General features: G+C 37.1%; 1 protein-coding gene across 2 annotated transcripts in view; it reads left to right on the top strand.

The window, feature by feature from the left end:
• Positions 1 to 13,557, top strand: part of ZNF407 (zinc finger protein 407) — a 425,669-nt gene that overhangs the window by 155,280 nt on the left and 256,832 nt on the right. For both annotated transcript variants that reach the window (XM_060122030.1, XM_060122031.1), the window contains exon 4: positions 187 to 261. In XM_060122030.1, the coding sequence (XP_059978013.1) occupies positions 187 to 261 (75 nt within the window). The remainder of the gene's footprint in view (positions 1 to 186; positions 262 to 13,557) is intronic.

The following is a 13,557-nucleotide window of genomic DNA, read 5'->3' as shown; positions in this document are numbered from 1 at the left end:
GTATGCAAGCTTTCTGCTTAGAATTTAGTGCCATTGTAATGTGCATTTTCATGTTATAGATATATATTCATGTTACATATATATATTTATATATAAAATCCATGTCTATTTTTTTAAAATTTAGTATGTATTTCTAGCAGAGAGTTAAGTTTTAGTTCTATAATAACTTTTTTTTTTTTTTTTTAGGGTTGCTTTTGTAATGAAGAAACACCTAAATACTCATCTACTGGGAAAACATGGAGTTGGCACACCAAAAGAAAGGTAATTTTCATCCATTTTTAAAAAATTTAACTAATATAATTATGTTTTCATTTTAGATTTTGTTTAGTGGGGTGACTCCTAGAACTTTATCAAGTCAGTTTGTCATGTTCTACATTAGTGGTACTCTGTTGTTGAATATCATATTTTATGCCATTCTCCCATAAGAATTTTTTTTAACAACTTTATTGGAGTATAATTGCTTTACAGTGTTGTGTTAGTTTCTGCTGTATAACAAAGTGAATCATCTATATGCATACATATATCCCCATATTTCCTCCCTCTTGCGTCTCCCTTCCACCTTCCCTATCCCATCCCTCTAGGCGGTCACAAAGCACTGAGCTGATCTCCCTGTGCTATGCGGCTGCTTCCCACTAGCTATCTATTTTACATTTTGTAGTGTATATATGTCCATGCCATTCTCTCACTTTTTCCCAGCTTACCCTTCCCCCTCCCTGTGTCCTCAAGTCTGTTCTCTTCATCTGCGTCTTTTCCAATAAGAATTTAGTGTTGCATTTTAATTGTAGAAAATTCAATCTAAGAATATTTGAAAAGATTTGAGGGATTTGAATTTGTGAAACAACCTTGAAACAGTAGAAGAGTTAAATTAGAGGGAATTGACCTCTGCAAATGCATCAGAATGAGCTAAAATAAATATGTAAAACCAAACTATTTTCATTTGAACTTTGTGTATTTTTATTTTGAGGTTTTGAAATAACATTTTTTGAATTCTTACTGTAGAATTAAACATTGCTGCTGTTAAAAAAGAAATACATCTTGTGTCATCCTCCAAATAATACTACGGTTGCCATGTCATGAAAAATAACACTACAATTACTGTGTCATCAACTGCCAGGTTTTCTTTTTTCTTGCTACTGTATCATAATTAGCTTCATCACATAGACTTAATTATATTAGGTGAACTGAAATACAGCAATGTCAGCTACCAGGTGAGCCTGGCTACTTCTGAAACTCTAAATCTTTAAAATGTGCAGCTCCCTCAGCACTAGTGCAAGCACTCTCACCTCCTTCAAAGACCTGGTAGGTTTTCAGCTTTCCCCAAATCCTCCAAGATGGTATCTGAAATTCTGCAGACACTCCTAGACACTTTTGTTTTAAATACTATTTGAAAATGTCAGTCATGATGCAATTTATTCTATCATTCTATAGCCTAGGGCTTCTTCTGCCATGTTTGTAAATGTTTAATAAATTTTTAAAAAATTTAAAATACTCATCAATATGTTCTGCGTTTACAAGGAATTTAACTTGACTTTTCTATTGGTGGCATATTGTTTTTCTTTAGCATTTTAGTTTGGACATGACTACTGTGTCAGAATATTGGAATGTTACATATGCCTACTTTCTGCCTTTTGATTTCTCATGCTTTTCTTTGTAACATTATATTTAACTTGAGACAAAATTTATGTGTTGAACAGATCCTGAATGCATTATTCTTGAAATTCAAAAGATTTTGTATTATTTAAATTGTAATTTGGAACCTGTCAAAGTTATATTTTGTAAGTATTTAAGAAACAAAACATTTGTAGTTATTGTGTTCTTGTTGCTTTCATTTGCATTATCTCATTAATCATTATATGACATTATCAGTGGTGCATTGTTATTCTATTATAGAACTAAACACAGATTCAGGAATATACAACAATTTCTTCAATATCTCATCATTAATAAGTGTTGGAATTGTTATTTTCCTAATTCTGGTGCTCTTCTGTGTACTGATTATATTATCTCACGTTGAAATCTTTACATATAGGTACTTAGGGTGTTTTATTCACACAATAAATTTGAATGAAAACAATCTAGATCAGATAATTAGTAAAAATAAAATGTTTCCCTACTATATAACTCGTATACATTTTGAACTCAAATGTATCATTTTTGCTTTTTATTTAGGAATTTTAAAAATTTGAGTATGTCTGTTCATATGGTTTCATATTAATGAAAAATTCAACATCTTAAACATATATTTATCCTCCAAGCACCTTAAAAACAGTAGATACCTCCTATATATGGTGCTAGGAGTTTGAAAATTCTTAGGTTTTTCCATTTACTTTTTCCTGTGCGTTCCAGGATAACTCTCTGTTGCTTTCACTCATTTCAGTCCCTAATACAAAAAGAGAGGCTAAAAAGAGGCAAGAGAAAGATTGCATGTCTTTTTTAGCCTTTGAGGTATGGTAAGCTTTTTCTCCAATTTTTACATGATTTTTTTCCTCAAATGAGGAGATGAGTCTCAAATGGGAAAGTATTCCTCATCTTCTGGGTTATTACCTTCTAAGTAGTCCAAGTGCAGAGTTCATCTACATTCAACATTAGACTAAATTGTTTTTCCTACCAAAAATTCTGTGTTTCAGAGGACCTCTTGTTTATGATATCTGTTTATAGATAGGGCATCCTCTCTTCCTGATAGAAATACTGAGTTGGAATACCAGGGCTTCAGCCGCAGCATAATTTCCCAGTAGACGTCTATAGCTGGAGAAGGCTAAGATTTAAGTAGCAAAATCTAGCACGGTAAATACGAAAGGCTCCTTCCTTCCAGCCACCTTCCTCCATTCCTTGGAGAGGGAATTGATGCCTTTTAACAGTCTTAGGAAACAAAGAAACTCTTTATCAGCATGTTCAACCATCACTTTGGGCATAACTGTTCTCTAGATTAAGTTAAACATTTTTTTCTTACCTACTTAAAACATTAATGCCTTGGCCATAGTTTTGCAAGCTTGCTATATTTTAATTTCTCTAGGACAATATAATCAGTTTATTCTTTTTGTTTTGAATTTGATTCTCCCCTCTTATGCATTGCATATTATAGCAAATAGTAATAGAAGTTAGCTAAATAGGCTGTGACAATTAAATTAATAATGCATTTTGTTTGCAAGTATTTAGGCCTTGTGCTTTGACTGATATATGCAAAAATGATAATTTATTACAAATAAATCATATTCTTGCACTATAGTTTGATGAACTAGTGAATTTTGTCAGCATGACTGTCATTAGCAACAGAAAAGTAGATAATTTCAAATATATATTTTTTGACTCTGTGAACACCTGAAGTGATGGCTTGTGTAAGAACATACTTTTTTGTCCCTAAATTTGCATGAACTTATTTTAAGGTAGTATATTACTATATTTTAGAAGTCTTGTACACTTATATGTAAACAACTAAATATAGCCACATTCAGTTCACATTCCAAAATGATAAACTCCAATTAATTTGCAAGTTCATTCTAAAGTATTCCTTATTTTAAGTAAGTAATTCTCTTTATAATATAGTTAGCCAAAGTAGCTTTCTGACTCTCTGAAATCTCTAATAGAAATCTAGAAAACGAGCTTATCCACAATTATCACAATTGAAACAGCCATAATAAGTATATCTTATGTGAAAGCCAGGTGCATATTACAATAGAAAGAGATAGCATTTGTAGTTCAGTGCTTGGAAATCAGCTGGGCTTTGAATGACTGTGTAAACAGGAGGAGGGGGAAATGATTCACTCAGAATTTCTGATCTGATACATTGCTTTTGTGGTGTCTGGGACAATATCAGGAAATGTCTATACTGGCAGTATCTATGGAAGGCTGATGTGCTCCCCAAGCCAGTTTTACCAGTAAAGGATTTTAAGTTGGATGTGTATATCTGAGAATCTAAGAGCTAAATAATGTACCTAGTTTTTCAAGTTATTAATGAATATCCAGATTAAAACCGTAGTATTTTTTCAATGAAGCAATTTTTGCAGGAGTCTGTGAATATTCTAAGTCTCAGATTGTGCCTCATTGTCAACCTAGCTGTGGGGTATCTTCAGGCCCCTGGGGGCAGGCTCAGGGCTGGCCAGTGAATTTGTTCAAGTGAATGGGTTTCCCCCAGGCCTTCTTCAGATTCCTGAGCCCTGATGTTTTTGTTGGCTTTTCTCCTTTATCAGACATTTGTCACTTGTGATTGGGCATCTTACTTTTAACAGTATCTTTGAACTTATTGATAATAAAATCTTTTCCCCTCATTTTTACATATACCAGATATTATGTAGTCTGAGTGTGGGATAGAAATACTGGCAGCCCTGACAGTGGTTCTAATTTGTTATGAGCAATTGCTATAGGACAGGATGTTGTGTAAGTCTTTTGGAATCTATCTCATCTCCTTTCTCAAAAACTTTTTTTTTTGCGCAGTATGCGGGCCTCTCACTGTTGTGGCCTCTCCCGTTGCGGAGCACAGGCTCCGGACGCGCAGACTCAGCGGCCGTGGCTCACGGGCCCAGCCGCTCTGCGGCACGTGGGATCTTCCTGGACCGGGGCACAAACCCGTGTCCCCTGCATCAGCAGGCAGACTCTCTACCACTGCGCCACCAGGGAAGCCCAAGAACTTTTTTATTTATATGGTAAAAATTGTGTGAAGGCATCATCATTGTTTTCTCTCAGTTTAGATGTAAGCCTCCCCCTTTTTCTTTCTTTCTCTTTTTCTTTCTTTCTTTCTTTCTTTCTTTCTTTCTTTCTTTCTTTCTTTCTTTCTTTCTTTCTTTCTTTCTTTCTTTCTTTCTTTCCTTCCTTCCTTCCTTCCTTCCTTCCTTCCTTCCTTCTTTCTTTTCTTTCTTTCTTCCTTCCTTCCTTTCTCTCTCTCTCTCTCTCTCTCTCTCTCTCTCTCCCCCCCCCCCTTCCTTCCTTCCTTTCTTTCTTTCACATCTTTATTGGAGTATAGTTACTTTACAATGGTGTGTTACTTTCTGCTTCATAACAAAGTGAATCAGCTACACATATACATACTGAAGCATGAGAATGTCATCCGAAACCCAAACATTTCCTGGGAAAGCATATATACGTGTACGTGCACAGTTGTTATTGAAGCTTTGCCAGTGATACTTTGGGTTCATTAGAAACTTAGGTTACTTTTAATTGAGAGAATAATACATTTTTTAAAAACTCTGAATTACATATATTTAGGTAGACTCAAATTTTTCCTATTAAAAGAGATTATATTCATAATGTGAGATCAGCTCCTGCTGTTGTCACTTGATTGTCCATTTTAGATAAGTAACTTGCCTTTTGGCTAAGTTGTTATTGCTTATATTTTCTTTTATTAAAGGATCAACCATTTTCCTTAATATTTGTTCCATGTGAATTTCTGTAAGGTAAATTCTGTTTTCTATTTTATCATTGAAACAGGTAGCTTATTCTTATGGATGCATTGAGATATTTCATTCCGTGTTGAGTGTCCTCGTCTCTGAAGAGTGTTCTTTATAACACTTGTCAGTCACGTTGTGTTTTCTGCCTCAGGTCTGCTGTCCCGTCACCACTGCTTATTGCTTTTCGCTTATCGGTTTCCCCTCTCAGTTCTTCTCTTAATCAATGGCTAGTGCTTTTTTTTCTTTAATGAGGCCCAATTTTGGGGAAAAAAAAGTGTCTATGGGCTCCCTTCTGCTTTAAAAAATATTTATATAAGAAGTGACTCTGTTGAGCCAAAATGGAGGAGAAACATTTCAGTTCATTCTATCTTGGATTGCTTATTTTAATGAGTGGGAGGTTGTTATATTTCAGTGACTTACTATTGCTTTTGCGTGAGCTTAGGACTCCCTTTCCGCCATCTTCTCCCATTTCTCCATCTGTAGACAGCATCTAGTATATAAATAGTATCCTATGATCATTTGACATCATTTTATTATAAGAAAGTTGGATTGAATAGACAGCCCTGCTAAATAATTATTTCTATGTGGAATGATAGAAGTCACATCACTCATGTAAAGCCAAGGTTGTTATTTTTAGAAAACTCCCTTCTATATTTTACTGACTTAATCTGACCACTTATTAAGGTACATAAGGAGATAGTATATATTTTCCACTGAAGTTATCTTGTTAGCATTTGGGTAGTATTTCTAAATTAAATGGATAATTAGGATGTTCTATGGTTGCTTTATGACAAATGTTTTCTTACTGAAATGGGTATATTCTAATTCTTACTTTATAAATTTTCCAGGTGAAAGTTAGCAAAAGTTAGCATCATTGGTGAGAATATCAGGATCTCAGCTCCTCATTTGTTTGTTGAAGTTTCCAACTTACTTTTTGGGGAGGTGTTTGGACCTAGTTACAAATGGTTCTCATGACTCATCTCTGAGGGGATAGAAAACCCGCTTTTCACGCTCATAACTTCATTGGGGCCCTCAGTTTCCATGAAGCAATGGTAGCCCTGCTCCTACTTCAGTTGCGTAGTGCAAAGCTATGTGGAATATCTGGATTCTGTATATTTGTCCTATAATTTAGTTTGCTGTTCTGAATAAATATTCTTTCTACTCATTTCGCAATGTGCTTTCAGTTTTACCCTTCAATCAGTCCCATCCCTAGAGAGCTGCTTTCCTTTGCCCCCATTGGTTTTGTTTTCTTCCTCCAATAACATTTTGACTGATTTTGTACTTAGTTTTTATGATTATGACTTAAATTTCAGAATGTTTTAAGAAGTAACCTTATAAAATGCATGTCTTTATTGTAAAGATCGTGCTCAGGGGCGCAGCTCCTGAACACGTCATATTTTCCTGGTGAGATCCTGGGGGTGGGGGGGCAGTGTCTTTCTGGTCTCTCTTCCAGGAAAAGTTGTGCCTTTCTGAAACAACTTGTCATTTTGGTCTTAAGTACTAGCAAATCGTGAGTATAATTGAGTTTTCTTCTTCATGTTTACTGCTGGGAAGCTCAGTGCCAAAATTGTAATTCATCTCTAGAAATCAGGATGGACTTCATGGAATGCATTTTATTTACTACTGTTATTTCTAGTTTCATCCTTTTTTCCCTTATGGGAAATTCCCATTTTATGTGAGTGGTACATTCTAACAACCTCACATAAATCACAGCTCACATAATTCAAGGGAAGTTTTGCAATGAGAATTTTTGTGGAGTAGGGTCAGTATTTGTCTGGGAGGACATGTGTCTCCAGCCCTGTGGTTTGGGGGCATTGTGTCGAGCAGTGTGCAGCCCTGTTATGAGACATGTTTTTAATTGTCCTTGCCCTGTTGTATGAAAATTTAGTGCACTTTAATGGTGCTTTTTATTTTTCGAGATTATCTTATTTTGAGGAATGCTTGCTCCTAAAGTGTGCTGAGCAGACATGGTGTGTAGTCCCCAGCCAAAGAAGGGAGGGTTGCTTAACTTTTATAGCAGGGTCCTTGCTCTCTGCTCCGTCAGAAGTAACTGCTGCTCTTAGCGCATCACAGTTGTGCTGATAAAATTCCATGTTTACTACCCTAGGGGAGATTTTCATGTTAGCAGTAGGGAAAGTCTAAGTGTTAGAAGTATGTGTGTGTTACAGAAATGTAAGATTGTTTTCTTTGTTTTCTAAAACATTTTAAAATTTTAAGCTAGTATTTTATTGAGCGTTCATCTCTGTGTGTTTTATTCCTGGGCATTTAAATAGACATGGATATTATATGATTCTTGTTCTTTAGAAGATATTGTAGGTTATGCAGTTATCCATAATATGTGGAAAGAAAAGCTACACAATGATACAAAAGAAAGTTTTAGAAGCGGGAACAATTAATCTTGCTTAAGAGGAATTATGGGGGATGCTAATGAAGACATCTAATTTATTCATTAATTTATTCTCCCAATAAACATTCACTACATCTGCTATTTACAATTACTGCTGTGTTCCAAAACTGAAATGGCATGTCGTGTTTGAAGATGATACACCCTCCGTTCTCACGCCCCTTCAATTTAGGGTTGATGGACTGAGGCTAAGGATAGAGGGATAATACGCACATACAGGAAAAGGAGAATTTTATTAGGAGGCGCTGACAAAAATACAGTAGGGTGCTATTCCAGAGAGTGTCTGGGCCGGGTGTTGCTTTAGGATGAGTGCTCAGGAAAGACCTTTCTGAAGGGGTGCATTTTAAGTGGAGCGTAGATTCGGAGCCCTCCCAGCAGAGAGCACAGTCAGAGGCCTCCGGTGAGGCGTGCGCGAGCTTGGTGAGTCCTGCCCCACTGCGCCCTGGGGCTGGGGGAGGGCAGAGGGGGAGATGAAGAGCTAAGACCCCAGCTGTGCGCTGTTTAGGAAACGGTCACCCGTGGGAGTGTTTCCTTTAGCGGGATCGTGCGGCGGGTGAGGGTGGGCCTGGGCAACTGAGTCGGAATCCGGCTGGGAAAGAGCCTTGAATGCTGTGCCAGCTTTACCTCTTACTGTGCACAGAAGAGGAAGCCAGCAAGCCGTCAGCGGGGCTCAGCCCCGGGACAGTGTGGGCAAGTGGATTAGCCGGTCACAGCGACATTTCCTGGAGACCCTCACCGGCTCTCCCTGCCTCGCCTGCTCCCTCTCTCCCTCAGTGCCAGTCACCTTGCCTGATTCAGCTGCGGAGCTTGCCTGCAAATAAGCCGTTTAGGCCTTGGTTTTACAGGCAGACCTTGTTTTATTGTGCTTTGCAAATATTGTACTTTTTACAAATCGAAGGTTTGTGGCAACCCTGCATCAAGCAAGCCCATCAGCTCCATTTTTCCAGCAATGTTTGCCTACTTCCTGTCTCTTTGTCACATTTTGGTAATTCTCACAAGATTTCAAACTTTTTATTATTATTATATTTGTTATGGTGACCTCTGATCAGTGATCTTTGATGCTCTTACTACGACTCTGAAGGCTCAGATGATGGTTAGCATTTTTTAGCAATAAAGTATTCTTAATTAAGGTATGAATATTGTTTTTTAAGACATGATGCTATTGCACACTTAACAGACTACAATATAGTGTAAATGTAACTTTTATATGCACTGGGAAACTGAAAAATTCATGCTACTGGCTTTTCTGTGATACTTGGCTTTAGTGTGGTGGTTGGGAACTGAACCTGCAGTGTCTCCGAGGTCTGCCTGTATTTTGTTAGACACATTCTGTTCCCAACTCCGTAACGTATTTCTTCCTTTCTCTATACTTCTGTTCTTCCTATTCCTCATTACACTCCTACTACATTCCATCTTTCCTGGTTATCATTCCAAATCGTTATTTTATTTCAAGCTTCAGTATGAGGCCCCTGTCTTCTATGAGTTTCTTCCTTGTGTATTCCATCTCTAAATGATTTTGCTTTTTTCATCATATTCCTATGGAACCTTGGTGAATTAAGTATATATATTTCTCTCTCCATCTCCCAAAGTGGAAACCCAAAAGGCTATAATGATACTGTATATGTTATAATGATTTAATCTAGTACTAGCTCATTGAGTTATTAGACCAGAAATGTATGGTTTAGTACTGATAATCTTTATTAAAATGACATCTGTTTTGTTCTATTGCCTCCTCTTTCATTCCTATATAGAAATAAAAGTGAATTCTGTGGAGATAGTGAACTATACCTTTTCTGCTATGAATGTTCTAATTGCTTTTGCATGTGATAATACATTGTTGTTTAATGTCACAAGTTAATTTTTTAAGGGTTTTGTTTTTTTTCTGCTACCATTTAGTAGTTCAATCAGATCTTGGATATAAGAATATCTGCCGTTTTAACCCTTTTTGAAGTCAGTGAATAAGTGATCCCATATATGATCAGTCAGATATGTTAAATGTTCAGAATATAGGTGTTTTCCCTTGGCAGGCATCTAGAATATTTTTGGCTATTCTCTTCTTTTATTTCACTTAAATTGCTTTTAGAACACTGGGGCTTATGCATCTGGACTCTGATTAAAATATGCCTTAAGCTCTTATCCTTAATTCCCCATCAGTGCCAGAATTAAAGAGAACAAAGACCTATATGTTCACTGCAGCCTTCAATTAGGCCTAATTACCAACTTTCATACAGTTTCATTATACAGTACTGACTTCTTGTGAGATGTTCTTTATATTCATGATGTCTTGGTAGTTGCTTATAAAAGTGCAAGTTTAAATTTTTTCCTGAGGAATTTTCAGGAAACTTACAACCTTTCTGAAGTAATTTTTGTAAAGTTGGATCAAAGCAATATGATGATCCATTTTAACAGATGAAAAACAAGATGTTTACATTTCATTATGCCACAGAACTCTGATAGGAAAACTCAAGGGTTTACACAGGGTATTCTCTAAGATATCTCCTCCCACCCCCAGTTCGTAGTCCTTGGGTCACTTGAATAATCCACTGTGAGCTTCAAACAAAGGGCTTCTCCACCAACCCTGTGCTGCTCTCGCCCTCGTACTCAGAGAAAACAAGCAGACATTGATGTTCTGTAAGAGACTGGCCGATCTTGTAGTAGTCCTGATGTTCCACAGAATGACTGTCTTCTGCTGCTGCAGGTCCTTCATTCCCTTTCAAAAGAATCATGATGTCATTTGATACGTTCTAAGATATTAGCACCTCCTAAGGTTGAATCATATGACATTAACACTTAGGTTAAAAACCATCAAATATTGGCAATTTCATTTGAGTCAAACCTAATTCTGTTTAGAACTGTTTCTAGCATATGATGTCAATATAGAGATCTGCTTTTCAGTGAAGTAATCATTTCCATTGAGTTTTAAAATCTTCCTTTTTTTAAAATTTTATTTATTTATTTTTGGCTGCGTTGGGTCTCCATTGCTGTGCGTGGACTTTCTCTAGTTGCGGCGAGCAGGGGCTACTCTTCATTGCGGTGCGCGGGCTTCTCATTGCAGTGGTTTCTCTTGTTGCGGAGCACGGGCTCTAGGTGTGCGGGCTTCAGTAGTTGTGGCTCATGGACTTAGTTGCTCTGCGGCATGTGGGATCTTCCTGGACCAGGGATCGAACCCATGTCCCCTGCATTGGCAGGCAGATTCTTAACCACTGCACCACCAGGGAAGTCCCTCCACTGAGTTTTAATGTAATCCAGTTCTTGCTTTTTTTATAGAGAGTGATTCCCTAGACATAGTGTGGTGCAGTAAGTATGATACAGAAATTGGGTCAGGATAACGGGAAAGCTGTCTCAGCAGACTTTTTTTTTTACTGTTTCCACTCAGTGTCCACTGAAAGCCATGTCTGCAGGTCTTCTAGGTCTGTGTCAGCTGCAATTTCAAGGCCCAGGTTTTGTCTCACTGTGAAAATCCTTCCCTGGATTTCCGTTCTATGTAATCTCTTCTTACTACTAAGAAGACTGATGTACAGCTTAGCACTTTCCATTTGGATTCTCTTTTTTGTTTAAAACACAGTGGGTGTATGCCCTGGGTCCACACTAGATAATTTCTTGAGGGTGTGGTTGGCAACTTTCCTTCTCTGTCTCAGCTTTTCCAAAGGTGACTGACATTCAGTGAATGTTGATAGATTTAAGATATTAAAGTCCTCATTGAAATTTTTCTTTTTCAGGATGGACTTTTTCTTAGCTGGTCTAACATATGATTTATAGTCACATTTCTGAAAAGGCAGTGCAAACTAGTGTAGTTGTATGTAACTGTCGATGGTCCTGTCTCTTAATGGAGTCAACCTCAAGTGCGTTCTTCCTGAGTCACTGTAGCTTTATCACCTTCTCCAGGAAGGCCCAGGACACATGTTCTCATTTTTCAGGGTTATGGTGACATGGACATGAATTTATAGTTATACAAGTACAAAAAACATCATACTATATATAAACACAGCATCTTATAATTTTAAAAGTGCTTACTTTTAGATAAAAACATGTTAAAGAAATTTTTAGTTGCTAAGGTCTAAACAATATCTGTGTCTCCTTTTTCATGCTAATCTGGTGGAGAAAAAGATTATGGGAAACAGCAGATTCAGCGGAACATATATATAATGAAGTTTTTATTTAAATTATACCCAAATTTTCTTTCAAGTTAATTAAAACAATAATTTTCCCTTTCCTTCTCACAGTGCATTATAATATTGAGAATGTCTTTTTCTCATTTCACATTGATAATTACATAATATGGATATGCCATATATTTTTGGCAACTAGAAAGTGGCAGTCTTATTGCTGGATATCAGGTCTTTAAAATTTTATACGCTTTCCTTTTTCTAAAAAAATATTGTTTGTATGATAATCATATCTTGAAGATTAGGAAAATTTTTAACAAGAGAACTAGCCCAATGCTTATTATTTATTAGTACTCATAGTAATAGCAGTATATGAACATATTCAAAGTCTCAGGGAGTTTCTGAGTTTTCTCTTTTTAATAAACAGGGAAAAAAACCTTACATAGAACACTGCTGTGTAAAACCAGTAAAAACCAAGTGCTCTGTCTGAAGCTGCAAGGGGGGCTGGGCCAAAGACCATGTCAGTGGTGGGGCGCCTTCTCTGCATCTCAGAGAAGCTGTGGCTTCCTTCCTCATCAGATTAAACAGAATCTCTTTATACGTCGAGCTCTTTTACTTGTATAGTAAGCCATTGACTTCTGCAGCTTTAGCATTTATAATATTGTTGATCCCTAAGTGATGAGACATAATGTAAATTTCTGTGGAAATTCCAGTTTGAATCTGATGTGCTCAGGTGCCGCTGAGTCTGAGCCCTTGACTTAGCTGGTGTTAGATCTCAGTACAGCTTTATTTACTGTGCTCTGCTTGTCATAGGTATCTGTGCCTCTGAAGAAGTGATTAAAACCAAAAGTCTAAACAGATTCAACTGCTGGAGTTGATGAAAATAGAGAAAGAATGAAAACAATGTAAGAGTGTAATCATTCTTAGCTAGAGATGTAAGGTTGGGATAAATTAAAATCCTGGAAGGTAATGTTCTTGTTTTCAAGTTCAGTAGTAAATTCATAGATATTCATTATATTATTGAGTGAATCAATAAAGTAAAATGGGGCCACAAATGGATCAGTGATGAGCAAACTTATTTTTGGCCCAGTTTTGTGCCTTGACGTTTATGTAGTGAGACCGTGATTTGCCACATTCGCGTGACCCACATCATATGCTTGATGGGAAACAAAGAAAGTTGGTTTCAGAAAACTTTCTATTTAGTTCTCTAGCTAGTACTGAAAGTACCCCATTCAGTGAAGGAGAAAACGTTATTGAATCTTGAAGAGATGGCTCTCTTATTGGTAATGTTACGAATGGAATACATCTGGCTTTCAACAAAAATGTCAATTCTTAGAAAATCATCAGTCTGTAAACATTTATTTAAAATTACAGTGGGGAACTATTAATTCATGTGGCTGTTAACTCACTTTTATTATGAGAAAAGTTTGACTTGGAAATTTTAGGAAGTGTTTTTCCTTGCATAAGGTCAAGTTGGCAGTGGAGGGACCCTCAGCTCACCCTGCCATAGAGAAGCACTTTCTTCTGAGTGAAGCGGCTCTTAGAGGAGAAGGGTTGGGAAACCAACAGCTGTTCCTCTGGTGGAGCTGCCATCACAGAGAGGCACATCTCAGGAAGGACCCTGCTCTCACCGGGGATTTGGGTGGCCTGGGGCTGACCTCGCCTG

The sequence above is a fragment of the Lagenorhynchus albirostris genome, chromosome 14, assembly GCF_949774975.1.
Source record: "Lagenorhynchus albirostris chromosome 14, mLagAlb1.1, whole genome shotgun sequence".
Classification (NCBI taxonomy): Eukaryota; Metazoa; Chordata; class Mammalia; order Artiodactyla; family Delphinidae; genus Lagenorhynchus; species Lagenorhynchus albirostris.
This window is presented reverse-complemented; position numbering and strand designations above follow the sequence as displayed.